This window comes from Sander lucioperca, chromosome 21 (assembly GCF_008315115.2).
Source record: "Sander lucioperca isolate FBNREF2018 chromosome 21, SLUC_FBN_1.2, whole genome shotgun sequence".
Lineage (NCBI taxonomy): Eukaryota > Metazoa > Chordata > Actinopteri > Perciformes > Percidae > Sander > Sander lucioperca.
In genome coordinates, this window is record NC_050193.1 from 26414123 (window position 1) to 26441638 (window position 27516).

Consider the following 27516-nt stretch of genomic DNA (forward strand, 5'->3'; position numbering starts at 1 on the left):
GATCTGTCTTCCGCCGCATGGGACTCATTTTGTTCCTCTCATCCTCCTATTGTTTCTAAATCAAGAGATCAATGTGTTTCCACTCCTGTTTTAATGTTCATTTTTAGCAGCCATGTTCCAGCACCTGGGGGATCACATGGAGGATGAAAAGTGGGTGGCTCAGAGGGAGACTTTTAAATGTAGCCCATGTGTGTGTGTGACTGTTTCCCTCCTTCAGCAGTTTCTCAACTGTTCTGTGTTTTCTGAGTTTAAACACAGACGGATCAGACCACAGCTCACTGCACACCGCCCCACCAAGTCACTGTGTTTCGGTTTATTTTTGACAGCAAAGCCACAGCTACACACACTAGAAAAACTTTTGATTTGGCTTTTGTTTTTTCCTACAGAGTTCCTTTCTGCAGTCACTCTATCTGCTGTGCCCTGGCTCTGAGTGAAACAATAATTAATGTGATAACCAAGGCTCTCTCCCTCTGTCTTCCTTCTGTCTCTTTCTCCAACACACCCACGCACAAGGACTTTCTGAAAGCTTAGAGCAAACTTTGATGTCAGGCTTAGGTGAAATAATGCCGTGCAGATAGAAAAAAAAACTATCACATTAAGAAGTCTTTCCTCCCTGTCTCACACTGTGAATGGTGCAGTATTTGCTTAGAATTTGCTTTAAAAAAAAAAAAAAACACACTAATTACCTAAACTCTCCCTGTCTTTTTCCTTCACCAGGTTAATACAAAAATCAGTAGCTGTGACCACAACCTTATTGCTTCATCTGATGTGTTCTAAAGGGGGCAATCAATAGAAGTGCACCCCAAGAGGCTGGTAAAACCAGGTAGGAGATTAGATTGCATTTGAAAGCAGAGGTACCAATCCTATGGCCTTATTGTAGCTGCTTTAAACAAATATGTTTGAAATGATGTATCGCTAACCCTGCAGGGCAGCACCAACATAGCAGCTACTGCTTCAGTATTTAGTGCTTTGGAGGGCAGGTGGGGAATGACAAGGAACTAATGATAACAGAGTAGTGTGGTTAAAACCTGTTTCCACTTCAAAAACAAACTGAAAGTAGTGCAGCTCATCCCATATGGGTCACTTTTCTGCTATAGGAGAAGATAATTCATTAAATAGACTGCATAAAGTTCTGCATCCTATATGTCACTACTTTAACATTCCTCTGACATTGATTCATAATAATAACATACTTTATGTTTTTATATGGTATTGCATCATGTAGTGTCTATGGGGGCTTTAAAGTGGTCTGAAACCCCCTTTAGCCTGAACTATAGACAGATACATGGACAGGTACATGTGAGTATTTGATAAAAGCTTAAAGGCATTAATAGACCTTGGAACTAGTTGGAATGATGTAGTTACAGTTCCCTTTCATATGTATTTTGACAGAGAGAGAAAATGAAGAGGGAACATCCTGCTTTTGTTACAAAGGTAAACAACATCCAATTTAATTCAATTTTATTTATAGTATCAAATCATAACAAGAGTTATCTTAAGACACTTAGTAGACCACATTCTATAATTTACAAAGACCCAACAATTCCAGTAATTCCCCTCCTACTTTCCATCGCCTCCAAGAGAAAATCAGCTCTCTGTTTGCGAATTGGGAGGTAGTCTTTATTTGGGCTTAAAATAAACCCATGGTGAATTCTAAATTAGTCCTGGCAGAGTTGTAAAAAATTTACCCAATCATGCGCCTCAGACGCACGGGAAGGCGTGCCTCCGATTGCGCTTAAATTTAAGTCAGTGCTGTGGTGAAGGGCACAGTTCGCTTTGGATTTACACCCAGCCGCGTCTTTCAGAGCACAAGCTTTGTTTGGATCTGATCTAATATCAAGATGATATTTCCACATCGATGTTTTGCTGTTTGAACATTTTTTTTAACTGTAGGACGGAATTGTGCCACATTGGAGTTGTCAGATGCGCTATAAGGGACGATACATTTACCCATACCTGAGCCTCAATCCTAAATGCCCTTGCATGGCATTAGCGAAATATAAACAGCTGGCGTGTGTGTGTATGTGTGTGTGTTTATGAACTGTTTAATCAACCTGCAGTTGGAGAGCAAATGACCATAACATCCACCTCGCAGCGCGTACAAATCACTGTGATGTGGATCTGTTTCACTTTGCCAAGCTGTGTATGGCTAAAGCCGGAGATTTCCTACCGACTGGACACAGTTTGAGGAGATAAAAGTTTTTTTTTTGTTTTGTTTGTGTCTTGAACGACTTTTTCCATTCCGGTGTCGATGATGACTGAGAACAATGAGATGGAGAGCAACTCTCAGCTCCAGCGCTGTCCAAGCACCATGTCCATCCAACCGATGTCATCCAAGGCAAGTATCCACATTGAGCTTTGTTCCGTAGTTTACACTCATCTCTATTGTCCTACAGTTTATTCTCTAATTTCTGTAACGTGGAGAAATAAGACACTTAACTTTGCATTGAAGCTTCCGCCACACACGGAAAGCAACAATTGTATTGGCTAAATAAGAAGAGAGATTATTTTATTATTACCTGTTATTTTGCGGTTTTGTATTCCTCCTCCTCATTATTCTACCGGTTTATGCAATATTGACGTCAATTCTTTACAATTACAGTTGTATTCATCATGACTGCGTCACTGTAGTGTAACATCACACGTAAATTGTGATGTCACTCTGTCTGCCTATCTCTGTCTGCCTCTTCAAATTCACTTCCTGCACACACACACACACACACACACACACACACACACACACACACACACACACACACACACACACACACAGAAACACACACAAAGGGGATTTATGCTTACTAATTCATAATATGAATTTGAATCAGTGTATTAGAAGAATGGTTACAATTAATGCTTACAGATTTATTGTTGGAGCTATTTGCTTTTTGGTGATTACTGACAAAGTCATATTTTCCACCACATTGCTGCACTCACACATTGTCAAATAACGTGTTGCTGTATGCAGCAAGAAAGTTTATATTGCAATAAGGATAAATGACCACATTTATTTATATGTGCGTTGTGTGCCTAATATGCAGAAAGGCCTGAGCCTCAAGTGTCCTTACAAAGCGTCCTTATGATTCCATTAAATTTGTTGACTTGACTGTATAAACAAAGATTTCAAGTGCAGGAGCTGTGAAAGCATTCTCAATGCCGGCTTTTTAATGGAAGGCTTTTAGGAAACTTGATTCATTAGGCCCAAACACTTGATACAACTTTCTCTCAGCGGAGTGTTTGTCTCCACCTCATGCCTCCTCTCGCCGCCCACGCACAAACGCACACATGCTGTGGACATGTTTGAAGCAAGGTGACACCTTGTCCTCTGTGAGAAGCAGGAAAGTTTGCAGTTATAGTGAGCTATCTTCGGTGTGGTCCACTCCGGTTCTCCACTCCTCACCAGCTGCTACCAAGAAAAGTAAGGCGATATTCTGTGCCAAGCAGGACTGATTAGTATTTACATGAATCATTGGCCAGCTTAGCCCCTTCACAACCATTTACACCACAAAGTAATCTAAACTAAACAGTAGCTCCCTGCCACTGGAAGGGTCATGAATTTGCAACCATATATGAGTCTTTTAAGGACTCTTGTAGGAGAATATTATAGTTAATGTCAGCTTGGGTCTTTTATGTACAGATGTGGTTCCAGTATATTAAAAATCCTTTACATCAATATTCCACCCATATCTATTTTAAACACTTAATCAAGTGTTTAAAATATATATATATAAACACACCACAGGGTTTAATTTTTGAAGGAATCTAATCAGACACATAGCTGTGTATCCATGGTGTTTTTAATTATAAGGATGACAAGGAGCTTGCTCTGATAACAGATGCTCCCTGATGGTGCCAGAGGATTAAGAGGAAAGGAAGCATGGACTTTCTCTTTGGCTCCCAACAATGTATCATAGTCTATTGTCAAGGCTGGCAAAAATGTTATTGGTGGAGCAGATGAGATGCCTGAGCAGCAATCGGCAGCAAATAGTGTGTCGTTCTTTGTTGAGTGCTGTTTGATCTCTCAGGGTTGGTGATGTTTTGGGAGCCCTTTGTGATGTAGGGGCAGGTAAACCTCTTTTTTTAGATGAGTGCACAGGACAATCTCTGAGCGCAGAGATATAAGGACTTAATTGATTGGCCCATTTGTCAGCTTGCCAACTGTGTGACAAGAACATCACAATGCATTCATGTGTCTCCTTTGGATTCTTCACCAAATCTTCACTCAATATGAGCACTTAAACACCCACACAGCTGGTTGAGTGATAAAAGGTGACTGGAATTGCCTGAAGTGTGAAAATAAGAACTTGCCGCAGCTCCAAAGCAAAGTGACAAGTAGGGCTGGGCGATATGGAGAAAATCAAATATCACGATAGTTTTTACCAAATACCTCGATATCAATACCGCAACGATATTGTAGTGTTGACTATTGGTGCTTTCACAAAATATTTACACAATGAGATTTTTGATAAATAATCATCAGTAATGTGGATATAATGACTAAGTGGGTAAAGGCAAATAATAGAACAGTTACAACAGTCTGGTAAGTTCAGAAAATGACATCACTTTACTGTAATGCAGCCTTTAAAACCAGGAAAAGACAATACTTATGCCATATTACGATATTACGATATCAAAAATCTAAGACGATATCTAGTCTCATATCACGATATCAATATAATATCGATATATTGCCCAGCTCTAGTGACAAGTAATCGTAAACCCCAACAGTTTGTGGCCAAGTCTAGCTGTTTTGTAAAGGGGATATTTCGATCTGGTACTTTTTTACACAGGACAGTGTTAATTGTAGTCATCTACGGTCACTCAGCATAGTGAATGCTGAAGTGTTGCAAATGCTGTTATTGCACAAGTTCATCCCCCAACATCTTTGAAACCACACACACTTTTAAGTTCACTTCACATTTCATTAACCATCAATTCACTTTGTCTGCAGATGAAGGGAGATTACCTGATCTTGAGTGACTCGAGCAGGGGAGTAAGTCGCAGAGGGGAGGCTGGATTGGGTCAAGGTCCTCATTGATTAATGTAAAACCCTTACTGCTGTGATGTTTATTGATGTGACACTGCAGGGAAAGGTGCGAGCTGTTGAAATACTGGACACTAGAAGGCTACAAGTAGCTACAAAGAGCACTAGCTGTGTATCTATTTGTGTATCGCTGAGGAGGGGAAGAAAAGTATCTGTTAGGGAGATTCACTTGTCGCCACCGATGCTCACTCAGAAATAACATCATCCTCCCCTCGTCAGACACTGACATTGTGTTGTGCTTGGGGTGTTTAGTATGAACAGTGATTGGGTGAGTAAAAAATGGGTGGATGATGAGTTGCCAGGACAAAGCTGCATGGCGGGGTTAGCTAAATGTTGGGGCTAGAAATTGCACTGCAGTGAGAGAAGTGGTTATATTCCATGCTACTATTTCACACAGTTTCTCTTTCATTAAACAATCATAGAGAGAGGGAGAGAGACGTCTGTGTGTATGAGCAAGCACGTGATTGGCTGCCTGTGTGTGTGTGTGTGTGTGTGTGTGTGTGTGTGTGTGTGTGTGTGTGTGTGTGTGTTTACATGCATGTGTGATAGGGACAGAATGGTGGAAGCAGCCTGTGATTATGCATCTCTTATCTCGTATTCAAAGAGGGAATTTGCCAGGCTGCCGAGCATGATAATGACAAACTTTAGCCAAGAAGGGAAACGTTGGGACATAAAACTGGTTCACAAAATATAGTTGTATGATAAAGACTAAACTAAAGCTGTTTGCATGTTGTGCTGAGAGATTTAATGATATGTACATTTTTCTGTTGTTCTTTTACCTCTGTTTAGTCACAGTTTCCTGCCTCCTTATTTAAGTTTTACATCACCTGCCCAAAACAATTGAAACCACACAGTGAGGGTGTAAATAATTGTATCATGTAACCAGGTACCCCAGGATGATCATTTCCTCTGAAACCACTGACTTACAACTGGATTTAGCCAGGAAACTGCGTCTTTCACAGCAGGGTTATCCTTCTTGAGACTGAAATATCCTCACTTAGAACGAGGTCGGACACTATGACGTCTACCATGGAAGAAAATAAATTATAGAGTGACTAGCCTCAAAGGTGGGGCACAACACAGGGGAGAATTTTAAAGTGGAAATTACAGGCTACACAGTACAATATTGCATTCACATGCTCTTTGTTGAATTGATACTGTATTTAAAACTGTGGAGTGTGTATATCCGATGCAGTGGCTGTTTTTTTTCCCCATTTCCTGCTTCACTTTTTCTCTTCTGCTGCTGACTACACAAAGGTGATTGCCATGGTTTGGGGGTGAACACTGATAGTGGTAGAATAAGAGAAATTTGGAAGAAAAAAAAGAATTAGCACAAATCTGTCTGTTTTTACACCCATGCACATCTTGCCACTCTAGTGATGTACCTGTTGATTTTTAGAAAGCTGCAACAATTGGGTGATGCAGACCCTACCACCAAGACCTTTTCTCCAGATTCCACACAGAGAGAGTGTATATTTTGACCGTTAAGACCTCTGAACGAAGAAACAGCTGGAATTACTGGATAACCTTCATTTGAAATGTTCTCTCCTGGGTGAATCATTCAAAACAGTCCACACTAAAATATATTATGGCCACAAGCTGTATTTATGGTCACATTCCCAGTGGGACTATGCCTTTGTTGCTCAGTCTTGACCTCTGGACAAGCTGGAGCATCCCATATATATCTCAGCCCTGTGGGCCCTGGCCTCACTAAATTCTGATGGAGGGAGGAAGAGCCACATATTTGGATGAAAAATAAAAGCTTTATTATTGAATTATGTCTGCCCAAACCCTACTGTCCCTCTATGGAGCATTGATTTTGGACATTTATGTTGGCTATATGTGAGAACAAGTTGAAGTTGATATCTGAATCGAAGATGTGAAAATTATGGGCTTTTACCCATCCGCTGAGACAGCTCGTCAAAATCTGGTCTGCAGCTGTGAGATTGTTGCTGCTTGAAGAACATTGACTGTGCAGGTGCACGTCTGGGCAATGTTTTGCATTTTGCATGGCCTTGCGAGTCATTTGTGAATTATATGAATAATTTATTGAGAGAGAAACTTAAGCAAGCTGAACTAAACCCAAATGTTTCTTTTGGAAGAGAAGCATTTTCTGCAGATGAAAGGCTTCACTTAGTACTTGTAAGAACTGCAGTTGGTAGAGACATGAAAGAAGATTCAAAAAGGCAGTTCTCTTGACAAGCATTGTCATTAAATTATAGTGGATCAGTAAAACATATGGGCCTAGATCATACATCACAACCGGGGTATAATCTGTGACTAACAGAAATGACATGTGACCCGAATTGAACGTGGTATCACACTGGCTCTAACTCAGAAGTATGACGCTCTCAGCTAATGTTTAAATGGAAGCTAACGGGAATGCTTTTTAGGCTCACACACTGACAGATGATTAGATTAGCTGTAATTGAGACATGTGCTCTAGCCGGAGCTGCTATGCCAGCACTCATCTGCTCTGATTGAAAGAGCTCGGCTCAAGACTGTGATAAAAACATGGAGACGTGTGTCAAGGTGCACCATTAACAAACATGATTTTAAAAAATGCATACCACCTTCTCATAAGGCATTCTTCATAAAGAGTTTATATGTTTCTACGGTAAATAGATTGTTTGTAAATGTTTTATAAATCAGTAATACGAACAACATTTGGGAAATCAACAGTCAAAGACAAGAGTTGACTGTTTGTATCAAGTTAATTACAACTTTAGTAGAGACAATATACATAGCATAACACCATTCTGTGCACCCACAGCTACAATAGCAATATCATGTATTGTATTAGTAACCATAGCTTAGTTTGTCGTCATAAGTGTAATCTGATGATGGTCTAATAGAGATTTACAGGAAGCATATGCACTCAGTTACATAGACTTTTGTTTATCTTGCTCTACCTCCATGTGTGCCTCACAAACACACACACAGACTCAAATAGACAAACTGTTTTCATATCTTATTCCCAGACACGCAGAGCTGTAAACAGCATGTCCCTGTAAAGTGATTATGTTTGGCACTGAGCAGAGAGCAAGCGCAGACAGGCAGACAGGCAGAGAGTGTGCATGCAGAGTGTCTGTGGCGTGCTGATTATCTGTCTGTTTGTCTGTCTGTGTTGATCCATTCCAATCCATCCATTCTCTGCGAGACAACCACGCCCTCATACTGCTCTGCCGCTTCCACTGCATGTCAGAGTAACAAATGGCTGCCTATCCCTCGGGAAACAAGCATCATCATCTGTTCACAGAGCCAGAGGGAAACATCAGCCAATCAATGATATATGCTTGTTCTGTTTTTTGAAATGCAGCAACCATCAATTATTGAATACTGTTTGGTCAATGCAGCTTACAAGATACTTGCACGGCTGGTTATGTCAATACACATGAGAGAGGGTACATGCAGTTTTAAGTTGTTGGATCTTGTAGGCATGTGAGGAGGGATGCAGCGACCCTGTAGTTCAAGCCTGTGGCACAATCAATCTGTCCAAAGAGCAGACTTCATCAGATAAAGAACCCTAGAGATAGGCTGTTTATAGATGATAACGCTGTGTAAACTGTCTTGTTTCATTTCCTCACAATAGCCCCCCTGCCACCACTACCAAGAAAATGCCATTTACACACAGCAGTTCTTGATGTAAGGCCCTGGGTGGCTTATCTTGTTTAACCATGGGCCAAATGCACAAGCTGCCCTATTAAATGTGACTGTGTGAAAGATATGCTTGGTCTCACTGAAGGGAACATACAGGTATCTTAGCTCTTAATGTGTTGTTTCCATATGAGGTGATATTGCATTTCATGAGTCACCCTCTTTCCCCATGGTGTACAGAGCAGAGCAGAGTGTTGTGTTTATGGATGCCAGAATATTGCTTGTGCTGCCCTGAGGGTGTATTGGACATTTGTTATTGCTCCCAAATGTGTCTCTGCATTCTTGTTTATCTTGTGTTTATTCTTATTGTACCCTCTCATTCTCTGTCTCTGTCAATGTATGTGTGTGTGTGTGTGTGTGTGTGTGTGTGTGTGTGTGTGTGTGTGTGTGTGTGTGTGTGTGTGTGTGTGTGTGCAGCTCCAGAAACTAAAACGCTCGCTGTCCTTCAAGACCCTCATGCGCAGCAAAAGTGTGGAGAACTTCTTCCAAAGGTCCTACAGCGACGCTCGCCTGCCTGAAGATTTCATCACTGACCTGCCGCCTCCTTCTCCTCCACTGCTGCCTGGCTCTCCTCTCGTTGGCGACCGCTCACCATCCATTTCACCATCTCTCAGCCCCAACCCCTCCATCTCCTCCCACTCCCCCTCTCTTAGCCTTTCCCCATCTTTGCCCATCAAGCCGCCCCGACCACAGATTACCCACTCTTTCCAGGACCATGTCTTTCGCAAGCCCACCAACTGCCAGCACTGCAAGCACATGATAGTGGGTAAGGTCCTCAATCTACTCCCTGGACTGGTTTTCACATGATTTCTGGCCTCCCTGTCTGTTTGTTTATGTGGCATCCCATCTAGTGCAAACTGGAGAACATCACATATTGTGCTTAAGACATTAAACATTGTTATAGATATAGGGACAATGTTTTATCACCAAAGCAGGATTTAGGAGTCTACAACTCCTTAAAGCAAAAGTTCGACCTTTTGGGAAATACACTTACTGTATTCACTTTATGGCAGAGAGTTAGATGAGAAAATTGTCTCATCTAACTCTCTACCAGGAAGCGAATATAAATATGCGTATTTCCCAAAATGTCAAACTACTCCTTCAGGTATGGTAGCATGAACATAATAGCATCACTTGTTTCAAAGAAAAATCCCAAATGACTTTTCAAATTATTATTTTTTGTATACTCCATTTAAGGAAAATTAAATATTAGAATTGGACTGTGTCTTCACTGCAGCTCTCTCTGTTTACATCTGTGAAGAAACCATTAGATTACAACAGGGATTTCTGTGGTGCAGATGTGTGAAGGCCACTTGTATGAACTACTAGCTGATGCTAGTATTACTGCTGAAATCTACTTCCTGTCACTATGATTGATTACAGACTCCAACCTGCTCTTCTGCCTTGCGCCTGTGGTGTAAATTCTGCATGCATTGTGAGTTTATTTGTGTAATGCATCACCTCATCGCTCAAGCCCTACTCCTCTGCAGTCCCTGAACACAGTCCAGCCTCTGTCTCCTTGTTAAGCTGATGAAGTAGAATCCATTTTTCCTCTTCAAAGTAAAGGCAGTGTTTTCATTGAGCCATGCATTTTGTTTTATCAATGTTTTTGCAATGTCATCCCCATCTACAACAAATCCATGAATCTATTTATCTTTTGTTTGTAGGATCAACCCCTTAACCTTTAAAAACATTCAAAAATCAACAGAGGATTTCTCATTGCCTAACAAATGAGGGATAAACATCTCAATATTCAGAGGCTTTTTATCACTGAAGTGCTTGAGAACAAAGATGAAATAGTAAGATGACTCAGTGCCAAATCGATTTTGACTGAAATATCTCCTGCTGGTTTCCAATCTCTCCAGGTTGTTTTGGAAGAGGAGCAGTTGATTATGAAGCTGTTAGTGTCAGTGCCAGCTTAATAAAACTGGGACAACTCTTGATTACACTATCTACCTGAATGGAGGGAAACCTGCTCATATGATCTGAAGGCCACATTGCTTTGTTAGGACTTTCTACCTTTTGCAGATCTGCAGCCTGCTGTGTATTTCTTTTGTAGTGGCTGCCTCCGTGTCTGTGTCCTCTGATTCTCTTATCTCTGTCCCTCTCTGCAGGAAACTCCAAACAGGCCCTGCGGTGTAAAACATGTAAGATGGCTGCTCACCTGTGGTGCACCTCAGAACTATCGCAGCAGCTGTGTCATGGGAAGGTGCGGATACACTCACAGAAGTTTCGTGATTTGATTTGATGCCCTTATATATAACACTGGCAGTTTTTTTCAACATGGTGTGCAATGTACTTCACATCAGACAGTGTGGGCAACAATGTAATTTAGATTTCCTGTTTTTGAAGTTTGTGTGTGTGGTAATTCATGTCTTTGTCTTTTCAGCCATGGTGTCTACCCAGTTCTTCAAACAATCTAGAAATATATATAAAAAAAAAAAATTCTATCTGATATCATAAAGCATCTCAGGAAAATATTCAGTTCTCTTCAATTTTAGAAGAGATATCCTTAAAGGAATCATTCATAAGCCAGCAGCGGTTAGCTTAGTTTAGCACAAAAACTGAAAACAGGGGAAAACAGCTAGACTGGCTCTGTCTGAAAAAACAAAATCGGCATATTGTCACCCCTAAAGCTCACTAATTACATACAAAATTACATAACCCGTAACAATATCCGTCAAAACAACAAATTAATTTTCATTTTAGGGAGGTTATGTGCCAGACTCTATCTTGGCTGGGGGCAGTTACTTTCTGGAGTCTTTGCTAGTTGCCTGGCAACTGCTTCTAGCCAAGAAATTGTCTGGCTCAAACCCCAGCAAAATGACAAATTTAAGGATAAAACAAACAAGCTATACAGTAACATGTTAATTGATTACCTTTAGATTTGCTGGTATGCATGATTTTGTTACCTTCAGACAGAAGGTTAGCAGGCTAGCTGTTTCCCCCTGTTTCCAGTCTTTGTGCTAAGCTAGGCTAAGCTAACCTTTGAGTATATTTGATCTCATTTACGTTTTTGAGGCTACAAAGAATAGTTTAAATTGTGTTGCAAAAAAGTCCTTATCAATTAAAATAAGGGAAACCATGGATACATTCAGTAACAACTTATCTCGACTAATGAGGAAGCAAAATATTTTTTTGCATTGATGAAATGAATGAAAATGTGCCATGACTAAACCATAGAACAAACTAGCTCTCTGATAGTGTGTTTATCTAACAACACAAGTTCCTCCTGTTCAGTCTAGTCACCTCCGATTTCTCAGCCAGATTACAAAAACACCAGCGTCGTTAACAGTTTGCATTGCAATCATGATTTGAAGAGAAATTTTGTATTTTGTATTTGAGAAACATTGTTACCATGGTTACTTTACCATGAACCTGGACTGCAAAATTGTACCTTCACTTTGAAATTAATTTGATTTGTTTTATGAAACAGTCTTACAGTAAGTAACCTACAATGTTTAAATAAAAAAACTGAAAACACATTTGACACAAACACTGGAACCCTCTTGACCTGAAGAGTGTAGTGCACTAGGCAGCAAATTGGGAGTGTTTCCAGACAGAGCTTCTGTGTTCATCCTCTAGTGCAGGACATTAGCACACAGCAAGAAGCGAGACCTTCTGAGAGCACTTCTTAGGAGCACTGTGTTCAAAACAGCTGTGCAGTTTGATAGAAGACAAAGAGGGAGAGATAGGGGAAAGGTAAAATATCATAGGACCAGAACCCGGGTATCTTTACAGGAATAAAGGTGTCACAGAGTGTTTCTCTCATCTACGTAATATGACAAACTGAGTGGCTCAAGGAAAACTAATATCTGAGTGCGAAATTGCACCCATGCGGACACACACACACACACACACACACACACACACACACACATGCCCATGTGTGTATGTGCATACTAGTAAGTGGTTAAGTGGATTTATTGTTCGTAATTAGCAGCAAAGAGAGCTACACGTTGCTTCGATTTGTGACTCGATGTCAGAAATTAGCTCTTTTCCTGCAGTATGTGCACCATACTGTGTGTCTTGATGTGTTTCTGATTCAGTAATTTTCAAATGACTCCATGAATGTCCTAAAACCACTACATAGAGCTAGTACCCCATCAGCTCAGCCTATAAACAAGAAGTAAACTAAAAATAATCCTTCTGTTCTCCTCCATTAGTCTGGAGCGTTCAAGCGAAACTTCAGCTCGCCGATGCTCGTCAATGACCAATTGTCTGTCGTCAAGGAAGTTAAACCAAGCCAAGGTGAGCAAACCAGAGTGTGTGTGTGTGTGTGTGTGTGTGTGTGTGTGTGTGTGTGTGTGTGTGTGTATGTATATGTGTTTTATGAGTGAGTGCACATGTGCATCGTTATGTATGTGTCCCATGCGCTTTTGTTTTGTGATGTTGCTCTTGTCTAGCCTTTTGTTTTTTTTGTAGATTTTTGTGTGCTTGTGCATGCATTGTAATAAAACCAGAACTGTCTCCATCTCACCTGACACCCGAGGAGTATGAAGTGGGAAAATATAAAGAGGAAGAACAAATTCAGCTTCTCTTGGAGGCTGGCGGACAGTCTGCACCCTGAAAGTATGTGAAAAAGAATAAAAATTATATATATATATATATATATATATATATATATATATATATATATATATATATATATATATATATATATATATATGTATATATAAGTTCTAATGTTTATGATTTTATATTTCTGTTCATGCTTTGTACTGTATATCCTTGGAGAGATGGAGGGTATTACTTTATTGTCTGGCACTTCAGTTTGCTGCCTATTTTCTGATTGGTCTAAGTCCTGTCTAGATCTCTTTATCATTACATTCACCTCTATTTCACCAACAATTACTTTTTGAATACAAATCACATTTTTACTTAGTGGCATACAATTACAGAAGTGAACAAATCTGATATTTGCTTGTCAAGTAAACGCGCTGAAAGCTAAAACGCTGTGGTCCAAGCTCAGACTGTTGTGTCCTAAAAGTACTTGAATCTATTCTTCCTTTCATCATCATCTCTGAATACCAGCTTGATTTTCTTTGTCATACATTTTGGATGAACATCTGTGTAAGTGATACAGTCCTTCATCTCACATACTATATGCCTCGCTGAATCAGGATTAGCACCTTATGCTGTCACTTCCTTGCACTAGCCATGAATCAGGGTACAATTAACCTACAGCTCTGTTATCACCCCGAGCTGCGCACCATGACGCCTGGGACGCTGCCAGAGCCAGCTGAGACTGCAACTTGCCAACCTCACAATCACACATTGCAAAGAGACCTCATAATTATGCTAACTAAAGGCTTGGTGAAATACTGAGCTTGTGTTTGCACACATTAATATTAGATGGCATTTGTTTTAATGAAAGGCTTTACTTACACACCCTGTGATTTCCCATCAACTGCCTTTTGGCAAAGCAGTTTATTGTTATATTAAACCACATTTATGAGGGCGAGAGTCTAATAGCTGCAGGAGTGAAGTACTTATAACAGTCAATGCTCTAGGTTACAATCTTTCAATGACAATTCAATCTGATTAGCTACCAATTGAAATGTATTCAAGGATTTGTTTCTCTATTTAAACAAGAACAACAGCTGTGTTGTCAAGGTGAAAAAAAAGGATTGCCTTTGATTCAAGCAGAAGGACTAGTTTAAGAAAGAAGACCCATCTGAATAATGTTGTTAGGTCTAAAATATTATTCACTGGTCAAACTGTGGTTGTTATTGAATGTTTAAGCTTATAGTGTGTCATAGTTTGTAAGTAACCTCAAGTCACAAAGTTCATTAAAGCACATGTGAAGACAGATGAAGCCAAATCACATATAGAACTCACCTTTCTGCACTGAAAAAAAGCTGAAGGTTAGAGAATAATTATTTTTTATAGAGGATTATAGTGTCTGAGCATGACTTTTCCACTGTTTACTCTCTTCTCTTCACCTGTAATGAATTGCACTTTGTAGAAATACTTCCTCCTTGGTACAGTCAATTTAAAACACACATAAGCTGTATCACCTCGAAATACTTACACCAGTCAGACTAAAGGCATTTTTGTTGCAGAATTTATGTTAGCATTCCTGTTTAATTTATCACCTATTTGACAAGAGCATGGAGGCACTGACCTTAATATGAAACTGCAAATCATTACGACTTGATCCTGCACACACAAACACACACACACACACACACACACACACAGCGCTTCTGGCCCCTCGGAAAAAATCATTCTCCCTTCCATTCAACTCGTGTTGAGCTAGATGGAAAAAGGAGCAGAACATTTAATTCCTAACTTCAGAAATACTCTGCTCACCCAGCACTGCCATCTACATGGAATGTAGCAATGAAGGATTTCCATATTTTAAATCATCTCTTATTCCCTTTCTACTCAACTACAGCTCCAGATGCTTCATTTTACGGCTATTAAAGCTATAAGACAGGACAAGATGTCCTGCCAATAAGTAAATGTATAAATAAATCAAAGCATGTAGAATTATTGAAATATCTTCATGTCTCCTTAACTTTTGACTGCTGTCCTCTGTCTAGATCTGTCTGATCTAAAGTGGGTCACTTTGGTCCAGGACTGAATACAGTTAAATTTAGACCCTCTGGTTTCTCCAGATTGGCACAATAATAATGGTGTACAGTGTAATCTCATTGTGTAGTGTGGAGTTGTCTGTGTGAATCTTTTTTATTTCTTATAATAAAGTGAAAATACATGTTTGTGTGTGTGTGTGTGTGTGTGTGCGCGTGTGTGCGCGTGTGTGCACGTGTGTGTGTGTGTGTGTGTGTGTGCGTGTGCATGCGTGTGGTTTCAGAGGCTGCGCGGATGCGTGTAGACCCCGTGTATGCCGCCTTGCGCTACGGGACGTCCTTGGCACAGATGAGCCGCTCCAGTTTTGGCAGTTTGTCAGAGTCACCAACACGCAGCCTGGTATGACATCATCACCCTGTGGTTAGGGGTTGAGGACAGTTGCCATAAAGTTTTTACGACATTGCTCAACTCACGTATTGGGACCATAGATATCTGTGGTGCTGTGATTTGTAGCACTACTCTCCCTAGTTTTTAATTCTGCCATATTTTGTAAAAACTTTACAAATCATCAACAAATATTTGCCAAAATTGGCTGGATGATATTAAAGATTACTAAGGATTAAGCTTTAAAGGAATATTTTGACATTTTGGGAAATACTTGTATTCCCTTTCTGGCGGAGAATTAGATAAGAAGATTGATAGACCAAAAAAACACTCCCATAGGTTGTTTGATCAAGCAGCAGTTACGACTCATATTTACCTTTAAAGTGGTGGAGCCCTCTAGTAGCTGTAGTAATTATGACGGTAGCAAAGCAGAAAGTAATGTGACAAAGCATAAGAGAGAAGACACACCAGCCCGATAATCGGGCGTCTGGCCGTCTGGCGAGGTCCGTGACTCGAGTCTGTTCGGTGTGTCCCGTGCCGTCGGCCGTCCGAGGAGCCGTCGGCCTTCATTTGGGCCGACCTGACATATTCAGTCGGAGACAGGGCAGTCGGGACTCACCCGGAAATGGCGAGCGGATGAGCCGCTCAAAATCTGACGAAAATCTTTTAAACTGACCTTTGTCAATCTGAAATGAAGACAGATTCAGCAACTGCATGGCCTATTTCTCGCTTAAAATGTTTTCAGAAACACGTTTCGGTGAACTATTTTAGTACAATATGAGATCGTATTCTGAACAAGCCACCATGACAGTCTGGCTGTGAATTTCCGGAGAAAAAAGAACCACGTGACGCATTCGTCCAATCAGCTGCCGGTTTTCATTTTCTGGGAAATAATCAGACTGTTAATGGAAACAATACAGAGCAGCGCCGCCTGCTGCTATGGAGACGTATTACGTTTCGCGCACGCGCAGAGCGTACGCTCAAGTCGGCCAAGTTCTGCATAAGGAGGGGTCAAACATGAGTTTGAATCCCATTTGAAAATAAAAGTAAACAGCGACTTTGTTTTAACTTTACGGAACAAACAAAGCTACGAAAAAGCTAAGCTCATGTTCAGTGTCACGTGCGTATATGGAAGTGAATTAAAATCAGATTTTAACCCAGACCACAATGTTTTTCAATTTTAACTAAGATGTTTTTGTGGTTAAGCATAACCAAGCTGCAACCGTTTCACAACGTTGAACGCACAGAAAACGCTCCTGTGGGTCGTATTAGAGAGAACAAACAACCTATATCGTCGTATGGTTTGGGGACTTGTTACAATCTCAACATCTAACGAATGAGAAAGATAAGAAAGCAAATGAGGCAACGTAATTCCCAAAATGTCAAACATTTCTTGAAAATTAATTAATTAAAGCCTTCATTAAAGCCTTTCAAAAGTTTCCTCTCTTTGAGGTCATGCTAGTCCACTACTTACTGTAAATCTAACTTTGCCCATGGTGTGTTATAATTAATCTATAAGGAGCATAATGGATGACACTGATCTCTGTGTTCTTCTCATTAAACATGTAGTTGAACCAGTGTGCACATCTTCCTAAACCCCCCCAAATATGCAGATCCCGCTACACCACTGAGAACTACTGATCTGTGTTCATTCTGAATGATTCAGAGCAGAGAAAAGTGTTTCTACCACTATCAAATGCATTCTCTTTGACATCCCGGTGCTGACATTTCATTTTCTTCTCTTAATTTTCGTCTTTGATAAGGGGGAGGGAGGTGAGGAGATGCAGCAGAGACAGTGCAGCATGGAGGAAGACATAACTCAGGAGACAGGGGGTAAACACTGCTGTGTGTCTGTGTCTCCATGTATGTGGATAGGCATATGTGCTATGTGGGTCTATGTGTGTCTATACATATGCTGTGCATGTCTGTCTATGTATGTATGTGTGTGTGTGTGTGTGTGTGTGTATGTGTATGTGTATGTGTGTGAGAGAGAGATTTACTGTGACAAATGACATGCCTGATTGCATATGTGTGGGTGAGTGCATGCCTGGCACCTTCAAAGAAAATTTCTCGCCACCCTCAGACACCCCTGTCCCCGACATTGAGATCGAGGAGGAAGGCGAGAGCGGCAGCCAGGCTCAGACTTCAGCAGAAGATGAGACTCCAGCAGAAGATGAGACTCCTGCAGAGGAGAGCAGTGTGATGGTACTACTCTGTTTAATCCCCCTGTGCAGACTGTCACCCCTTGTTGTTTTCCTCCTCGAGCGTGTATTCCTATCTTACTACCTCCCCGTCCCTGTGTCTCCCTGTGTCCAGGTGCCCAAGCGCATTGAAGTTCACTCCATCCACACCTATGTAGCGCTCTACAAGTTTCTGCCTCAGGAACAGAATGACCTGGAACTTCAGTGAGTAAAAGCCAAACAGACTGCCTACTGCATGCATTTTCATTTGTGTGCACAGACAGGAGTGCTTGTGTGGTATTTTGTTTTTGCTATTGTGTGCGTGAGTACATTTGCTTTGTCTGTATTTTTGCATGGTGTCATGCAGGATGAAAATGTCCCCACCATCTGCAGAGGACAGAGCCAGGGCACCCTTAAGGACGACTAATTATAAACTGGAAGCCCATCACTGTCCCCTTTACAGAGCTAGCGACTGAGCTATGTTCCCAGCAGGGGAGAGGATAAAGACACTGAACAACTGAGAGATGAAAGGGCAGACAGACATAAGGGGAGATGGCATGGAGCTGAAGATTATCATAGGCAGAGAGAGAGAGAGAGAGAGCAAGAGGATGGGAGAAATAGGCAGAGAACGTTAAGTGTGAATGTAGTATATAGTATAGTAAAAGCTATATATGATGAAGAAGGATGAGAAAATAGAAGAAAGGAAGGACAGAGCAGTAAAATGAGGGCAGGATGTGTATGTGTGTGTATGAATGGTTTGGGGGACAACATGGGACTGTGCTGTGGCTCTGTGTGTGTGACTGAACAATATATGTGAACTAATAAAAGCATAATGTGTCTCTGTGCTTATGTCTGGGTTTGACTAGTATGGACTGCAGAAGACAAAACCTATACAATATTTTGGACAAAAGTCATGAACAGACAGTAGTTTGTGCTCATACAGAGTATCTTCAAAGTTAATGATTTTTATTTGAAAGAAAAAACTAGAAGATGTTTGAAAATATTTAGGTTGTGCTCCTGGAAGAAACCTCAGTGAGCAGAATAATTGTTTTGTAGTTCATAAATGGCCAGTACCAGTTTAAATATATGGGTCTCACCTCACTATAGTTGATACATTCGTGTAACTGTGTGCTTGTGTGCGTGTTTGTGAGTGATGATCATATAGGGCAGTAGTGAGAGCAGACACCCAGGAGATGCAAGTACAGAAGTTTTCTTAAAAGTTTGTTTACTTGCAGCAAGTAGAGTCAGTTTACAGCACTTCAGCATAAGTACAGAAAATGACTGTCGATAGTCTTTAACAGTAGCTTTTTATAGGGAAAAGGGAGTAATATCACACAAAGAGAAACTTTCTTATCTATGATCAGGCTTGATGTCTCCTCCGCATGCCCTGCCCTCAGGGGTTTTCTGTGCTTTCCACAAGGTCAGTGATAATTATGATTATCACGTGAGAAACATAAATGGATGCACAGTTTCTTATGCAAATAGCTTAACACTAAAATGAACCAGACTATAGCAAGCATAACTTTTCTAACAGAAGTGCATTTGGGACAGCAGTTTCTACCTGTGTAACTAGGACAGTGTACTACATTTTGTGTCGTGTGTGTGTGTGTGTGTGTGTGTGTGTGTGTGTGTGTGTGTGTGTGTGTGTGTGTGTGTGTGTGTGTGTGTAGAAAAGTATTATTTAAAAAAAAAAACTGGTTACATCATTAGCATGCAGGCCAGGTTGGCTGCAGAATAGGTCCAGCCTTCACCACTGCAGTCGACGCTACAGAGTCGTATTTCACATAGACCTTATGACTTTGGTGTGTTGGCTGCTCTGTAACCTCTGCAGAGGGACACAAAGCCTCATTTTAACCTCCACAGCTTTGTAACCGTGGGTACAACAGCTTTCTGTGGCAGTCTGGCGATGTAATCCTTTGTCCTCACACTCAACTCTCTTTTCTTTTTTTTTGCTTGCCGCTCTCACTCTCTCAACCCCTTCATCTCCCCATCATGTATCCCACTCTCGTCTCCCCTTCTCTTCTCCGCCTCAATCACTGCTCCCCTTCATGCCTACTTTTTTCATCTTCCTTTTGTCTTATCTCCTTCTCTAGTCCCGGTGATCGTGTGCAGGTCACTGACGACTCTAACGAAGAGTGGTGGAAGGTGGGTAATAAATCATTTGCAACCATCTGTGTGTGTTACCTGTGTTCTTCATAATGTGTATTTGAGTGCACAGAAACGTGTGCATGTGCATTTTTTAATTCACGTCTTTAAAAACATCCCTTAATGCATTACACCTGCTCCATTTTTGCCTGTCATAAACATGCAGGCAGCCACAGACAGAAATAGAACATAATTTCCTCCGAAAATTACCAAGAGTTATCACAATGAACTTGACTAGTTTCGCAAGCTCAAAGAGGTCTTTATTGAGTCTGTAATGAGCTTCTCTTGTTCCTGATGGAAACAAATGTGCATCTGTGTGGGTCTGGGTTTTTCATCACAGACAAAGGAAAATGCACGCAGACTTAACTAAAGTGCAGAGTCTGTGTATCTTCCATCAGTGGACCAGTATTTACTAGCACTTATGTAGCCTAAAGTGAAGCTGCAGTCATTACACACTTTAAATCAACACTGCCGCTCTGAGGAACCATTAAATTAGGTATAATTTGTGAATCATCTGTTCATCGCTAATGTATGGTTTGTGATTCACTTAATATACATAATATAAAATAAACACATCAACACCTAAGGCAGAGGGTGATAAACTGTGAAATGTTGCTGCATAATTAGGTTTACTCAAACATCATCTGTTTTCACCAGCAAGCAAAACGCCATAATCTGCCGTTTCTTGAATTGCATGTAAAATAAATCTGACATTAAGGTAAAGCAGTTTGTTTGCATTTAAAAACAATTATTATAAGACTATTATTTTAATTTGTTTAATTTCAGTGTTCCTTCTTCTTAAGTTGTTTCTACACTTGTCTGTGCAGCCACAATGAGTCATCACTGCACAGACAGAAATGTGTTGCTGTCTGTGTCACTGTGTTTTGCATTTCCCATTACTATTCAGAATGAAGAAACCCGTTGTTCCTACTGACCTCACAGAGGATGTCAATTCTGAAACATATCAATAAGTTCAGAAATGGTCAACCAGTCTAAACATCTGTGTCAGACAAAACAGATATCCATTTGGCTCATCATCAGCCAAACAATGAAAACTAATATAAAGGCACAGACCCGAAGAATCAGTAACCGTAATAAAAACCAGCTGTGAAACTAATTTAGTACTTTATTAACAGTATGTATTGTAATGTCATCGTGACAACCAGTTACATTTCAAATGTTGACTGATTGTACTGTTCTTCTGTGTTTTTTTAGGGCAAGAGTGGCGACAAAGTTGGCTTCTTCCCTTCCAACTTTGTGCAGAGGGTCCGGCCAGGAGAGAGAGTGTGGCGGGTTGTCCAGGGCCTTCCTGGCAACCGAGAGAGAGGACACATGGCCGTGAAGGAATCCCAGGTATGCTAATATTATCGTATCGTTTAATGACTTATTCCACTTTTCTTCTTACTCTAATTTATGTTTATACCCCTTAAAGAACTACACTGACATTTTGAATCATTTAGTTTGTGATCATAAGGTTCCATCTATTTGTGGTACCCACAATATCATGTGCAGAGTTGCAGGGGGCTGGAGCCCATCCCAGCACACTCTGGGTGAGAGGCAGGGTACATCCTGGGCAGGGTGTGATCAAAGGATTGGCACCAAAATAATCTCTGTGTCTGTGTGTTGACACTATAAAGCTCATTATTTCCATTTTTACAGACAGACAAACGGTTGTCTTTTTTTAAAGATCACTTTAAAATCAAAGATCACACCAATTTTTACCCACAATGTATGCCCCCCCCACCCCTCAAATGTGTTGTAATGCATTGTCACCATAGTTTACATTTAGAGTTTCTCTTCAGCACAGGTCAGAAAATCTTATCATACACAAATAAGCTGCTGATTACTTATTATATAGTATAGTATTTTTAAATTCCCATTGTTTACCCATGTTTTGTGTTGTTGATTTTTCTTATTATTTCACAATTTATTTCTATTCATAATGAATTCTGAATTAAATTAAGATATACTAAGCATAAATATGTTGAGTAACTGTAGGCAACTGGCACTAACTGTCAGCATGTTCATTCATTCTGTTGGCACTGTTCAAGCATACAAGATTATGACACTACATTAAAGTGCCCATATTATGAAAAAATCACTTTTTCTGGGATTTGGGGTGTTATGTTGTGTCTCTGGTGCTTCCACACACATACAAACTTTGAAAAAAATCCACCCATACTGTTTAGAGTGAGATACGGTTTCTGAATGTGTCCTGCCTTCAGTCTCTGGGTGAGCTGTTCAAAATTGGCACGGCTTGTGACGTCACAAGCCAAAATGAGCAGGCTAACCGCAACCATTAGCTCGTAGCGTTAGCATGCTAACGCTATGGCTAACGCTAGCGTGCTACCTCGTTCTCAATAGCAAAGCACTGCTACAACACACACAAGTTCACCATAATCTACAAAAGAACTAGTTACATGTGTGCCCTCATTTAGAAGTCTCCCAGCTAATTCTGCCTTGTAACTGACCAAAGTTGTAAAAACAGCCTTTCTTTTACTGTCTATGGAGCTAGCTAGCTGACATGATCTACATCTGAGCTACTGGGCATGTGAAGTGCAATCAAAGATAGTACAGAAGAAGAAGAAGAAAAGAGGTCTCACTCTGTAGCTAAAACAGAGACCAGCTGAAAAGAGGATCTGCAGCAGTGAGAGAGAGCACTGCAGTACAACACGAATATGGTGTTTTTTGAAAATTAAACCATGTAAACCTATTCTGGTACAACCTTAAAATACAATTATGAACCTGAAAATGAGCATAATATGGCTGCTTTAAGTCCCATAATTTTCTGTCGAAATGGATATACTTGTTCGCAATTCCTCCATACCCACCTATGTTCTTGAAGATCTATTAATGTGTCAAATTTCTTAAATTTAGAAATATTTTTTTAAAGATAAACCTGGTCTTATATTTCAGAATCTGTTACTTTATTGAAAATAGAGCAACTGAGCGTCTGCCTTCTCCTTTCAGATCTGTGTGGGGAAGCGAGAAGACGGCGAGGTGTTTCTGAGGCTGAGCAGCGGGAAGAAGAGAGGGCTGGTCCCTGCTGACTCCATAGAGGAGATCTGAGCCTCTGTGCTCAAATCACCATCCTTCCACTTCTACTTCCCTCTGGGAGGCACCCATCTTCATATCCCCTCCTCCACCCTGCGCTCGGCAAAACGACAGCCGCAGCCTTTCCAACAAGTCCTGACTAACTTTAACCAAACACACTTCTGCAAAGAGCTGGAACCACAGCCCCCTTGGACATGTGGTTTCCAGTTGATTTGATTTACTTTCTTTAATAGAGTGTAGAGTCATGCAGTAGTCCTGCTCTTAGAAAGGAACTGTTTTTCAGCAGTCTAGTTTTATCTTTCCAATACAAACATCAATTTTTAGTTAGAAAAAGGGTGCACAAGTCAGAAATGCTTTAAATATGCTTGCCAGATGCCAGTTCACATCTTTTTTTCATCCATCTAAAAGATGTCTACCAACGTGGGAGGAGGCTGAGTCCTGTCATGGGAACATGACGCCTCTGTCAGTGTCCTTTTCTTTTTTCTGCCCACTCCACATGTCTCATCCCTATCTGCTCATGTCAGGGTCTCTGGCCTGAGGACTGATATCAGCTAATGGTAGCTACACAACATGAGGCACGTGCCAAGGACAACGACTGCCAGCCAGAGAACACTGCTGCCTTTCAGACAGAGAGGAGAATCAGATGAAAGGAGTAGACACGATCCAAAAAACCTCAGCAGTGTCAGGCTGAGTTTTGACTGCATTCGTCAACTTGAGAGTGCAGAAATCAGAAGATTTTCAAAGGAAATGTGAAGCCTCTGAGGATCTCTACACAGGAAACTTAAACAACCATTTCCCCTGACTTTTTGAGTAAAAATAACAATGAAAATATGGTACAAAAATGCGTCAGCATATTTTTATTTCTGGTAAGAGAGCATAAATCAGCCGGTGGACCCCATGCTCCACAGAAAGGTCAACTCAACAAATTTTGCAAAACAAACTTTTCCTTTTTTCTTGTTTTTATCTATCTACAAGACAGGAACTTAAACCTGAAGGAACTACTGGAAAAGTGTTCCTTGCCTTTTCTTTTTAGTTAATGGCATATCCACACAGGAATACATTTTGGTGCAAAGTATCTTGTTGATAACTCAGCGGTGATTTTCTAGGGTCTAAATCTGTTGTCTTACTGATTTAAGCAAGATGATGCAGGGCAAATCAAAAGGAAGGGAGGTAAAACTTGCGAGTCTCTCTAGAAAAAACAGGGAGGGTGGTCCTCCCTCGTATGGCTGGTTGTTGTGAGCACTGAGCAAGACCTTCCAAGTGTAGCAGTGGCAGTTTCTGTTCTCCTGTTTTCACATAAAGGTGCTTGACGGGCATTAAAGGGTTGTTTTTCTTTCTGCAGAGACCCGCCGAAGAGCTGCAGTGGGTGTTGCAAATGTTGCACAGCATTATTACATGACTTCACTAGAGCTGGAACAGTGGGAAACAAACGGCGGCCAGTCTGCCAGAAAAACAACACAATGGGGATCTTTCTGACCATGACAAGGAGTCTAAGTTTCACTGACAGCTTGGAGGAGGATGCAGGGAAACAGAGGGAGGAGGAGGTGTAGTGAGAGGAATGACATCAGTGTTGAACCATTATGAGTCAGTCTGTGCATGCAGGTAGTGTTGTGCACATGGGTGCACCAGTCATCATTGATCAAATGTCAGCCTGTCATCTCCATCTTCTGCTCCCCGTTTGGCCTCTCTCGTCCTCTCTTTCTTTACTGCTCAGTTATGACATAAAGTGAAGGCATTTTTTTTCTTGTACTGTACATATTGATGGTTTAGACACCTTGTTCCAGAGAGAGGACACTCCACTTGCGTCACGAACATAAAGAATGCAACAGTGGAATGATGGCACTGCAAATGATGAAATAATTTAACTAAATAATGTAACTCGTATGTCTTTCAGACCACAAAGATTAAGCTAATGTGATCCTTCTTTAGTCTACATTTTAATATATGTGAAGGCATTTAGAGACTGTGAGACATAAGCTTCTCTTCTTGTAATGATGAGAATAGCACTTTATTTTGTGTCATCTTAATAAGTTGTCCTATTTGTTGAGGTATCTCCTTCATAGTGATAGCTTTCATATTTAACAATACTTTACCTGCAACTTCACTTCCCTATGGAGCTCTTTGGTCAAAGGGCTGATAGCTTGTCTATGTGCATCAGATTTATAATATATAATATCAGAGGTGGAAAAAAACTGAGAATTACACAGCAGCATAAACAATATGACCATCCTGGACAAAAATGGCATCAGAGCAGAACTGGATTTATGATTTTTACCCATGTAAACACTTTGTTATCTTACATTGTGTCTAGTTTTCTGTAGCATCACATGTTCACACCTTTTAGAATTCAAAATGTTAAGTATGTGTTTGGATGTATTCTGAGTCCAGAGTCATTGGTTGGCCACATACCTTAATAAAAGATATTTACAAAACAGTCTCTGCCCATTTTATGTATGCAGATGACATGATTTGCACACTGGCACATTGAAATATACTGCTGCATGTGTGAATGCTGTTGATCACGTAGGTCTGCATCCAGACAGCACCTAGCCTTTGGTGTTTTTCTGTATCTGTAATTATATTCAAGGCCTGAAACATAGCAGCCGCTCTAATGGCGAGTCTTAGTGGTGTCAATGCATAATGCACCAACCTCTATCTTGAAACACACTGCTCTGCACAGAGGGATGCCAAAACGATGCTGAAAACACAGCTGCAACATAAATATCACGCACTGGCACTGCTGGAGGGAGAGTAATTCAGACCTTTTTATGAAATCACACACTGCGCCATATACCAGAGGAAAAGTAATGACGTTTTAAGCAAACAACAGTCAAATCAAGGAAACCAACACTGATTGGATTTTTTTATTTGTACCAAAAAGGAAAATTTTGTAATTATGCAATTCTCAAGAGTGCATGTTATATAGCCAAGCATCCCGAAGCCAAAAAGTTGCCTTTGAGTAAAAAAACAAACAAAAACATATTTACACCAGAATTTACAATAAGCTGTTGTTGAACTTATTGAGCTCCACGCTGCTGTCACTATTGTACCTATCAATATGTATCAATGACTCGCAACAAGGACAAATCCCCCCTCTTCTGTCATCACCAACCACCCAGACAAAAATCAAGAAAAGATGACACGGTAACTAAAATATTCCAGACCATTCAACAAAATAGTAACAAAATAGACAGTAAACCAAATAAATATATGTACACCGTAAATGACAACACCATAAGCCCATCATACACGTCTCTCCCCAGCACAAAGTTTTTTAGGAGCCCTCCAGAAATTTCAGGAACTTTCCCCATTTTCTAGAATATACATCCAATCTGGCAAACCGTTTATGTGACATTTTTTCAAAAGCCGCCACCCTAGCCATCTCACAAGCCCACTCTTGAATCGACGGCACCCTTTCATTCCTCCATCCTCTTTAAACTCCCATTAAACTAGTCTGGACCCAGCTTCTTATGTGCTTATCCATCCCGTTTAGGATTGACCCATCTCCCAGAACAAATAATCTTGGGCTGAATGGAACATGGATCCCTGCAATCCAACATAGGTTATCATGTATCCCAGTCCAAAATCCCTGGACCTGATCACAGGACCATAGGACGTGAAGTGATTGGCCGTCCTCTGGCTTACATTTACAACAATTTAGTGTGTCTTTCATACCATTTCTAAACAATCTGGAGGGAGTCCAATAGAAGTGATGCATAATCTTGAACTGAATGAGGCGCACCCTCACATCATGTGACATACAGTAGTTTTAATATTCCTACAGATTCTGTCCCATTCCTCATCATCCAGTGTAATACTCAGATCCCTTTCCCATGTCTTTTTGAGGGCTGTCCAGGCTCCATCTCCCAGGTTCTGCATCAATGACAGTTTCTAAATATTTCCTGAACAGGTTGCTCCTTTCCTGAATGATACAACAGACTGAAGCTTGCTAGGCTGAATATGTCTTCATCATGCTTTTAAGCATTTTAAAGGTGTGTTCAAAAGTGATGCAACTCGCACAGACGCACCTTTGCCTCAGCGAATTTGTATTTCCATTTCAATTAACTTTTACATGCAAATGTGCCACCATCATCATTTACTCTTTCTGAACAACACTTTTTTAACCTGCTAATTGCCTGTGTGTGTGTCTCTCTCCTCTAAATCCCGATATAAATTCTTCTTTCTTCGAAAGCAAGTTTAGTGCTACTGTAAGTGCTTTGCATTATAAGTTGGAGCAGAGATGTCACTGTTTTACATCATGTAAACTTCTGCTTTCAAGTGTAAACACACTGAATTATTACCATGTAAAGTACAGCGTTAGCTTCAGAATACTTGGATTATGCTGCTGACGGATGTTGAAATAAGAGATCGGCCTTTTCTGAATAATTAGTCCACATTCTGACATGGAGCTGCACTTGTTAACTAATGTTTTGACATTACAGTGAATAAAAAATGCCAACATTTTCATTTTTGACTGAACGTTTTACTTTTAAGGCCAACTGTACTAGTGCATAT

At 40.6% G+C, this 27516-nt stretch overlaps 1 protein-coding gene across 3 annotated transcripts; it reads left to right on the forward strand.

The window, feature by feature from the left end:
* The first annotated feature begins 1746 nt into the window (after positions 1 to 1746).
* LOC116063943 (SH3 and cysteine-rich domain-containing protein 2-like) lies at positions 1747 to 25435 on the forward strand. Of its 3 annotated transcripts, XM_031318966.2 has the most exons (11): positions 1749 to 2338; positions 9119 to 9467; positions 10816 to 10910; positions 12868 to 12952; positions 15522 to 15637; positions 17386 to 17455; positions 17706 to 17827; positions 17939 to 18027; positions 19896 to 19947; positions 21163 to 21300; positions 22918 to 25435. In XM_031318966.2, the coding sequence occupies exons 1-11, from the start codon at positions 2252 to 2254 to the stop codon at positions 23014 to 23016; spliced, it is 1302 nt and encodes a 433-aa protein (XP_031174826.1). In that variant the 5' UTR covers positions 1749 to 2251; the 3' UTR covers positions 23017 to 25435. The 3 variants fall into 3 exon arrangements, with proteins under 3 accessions (XP_031174827.1, XP_031174826.1, XP_031174828.1); XM_031318967.2 differs by lacking the exons at positions 19896 to 19947; positions 21163 to 21300; positions 22918 to 25435 and adding an exon at positions 18170 to 18716 and having other exon boundaries at positions 1747 to 2338; XM_031318968.2 differs by lacking the exons at positions 15522 to 15637; positions 17386 to 17455.
* Positions 25436 to 27516: the final 2081 nt, after the last annotated feature.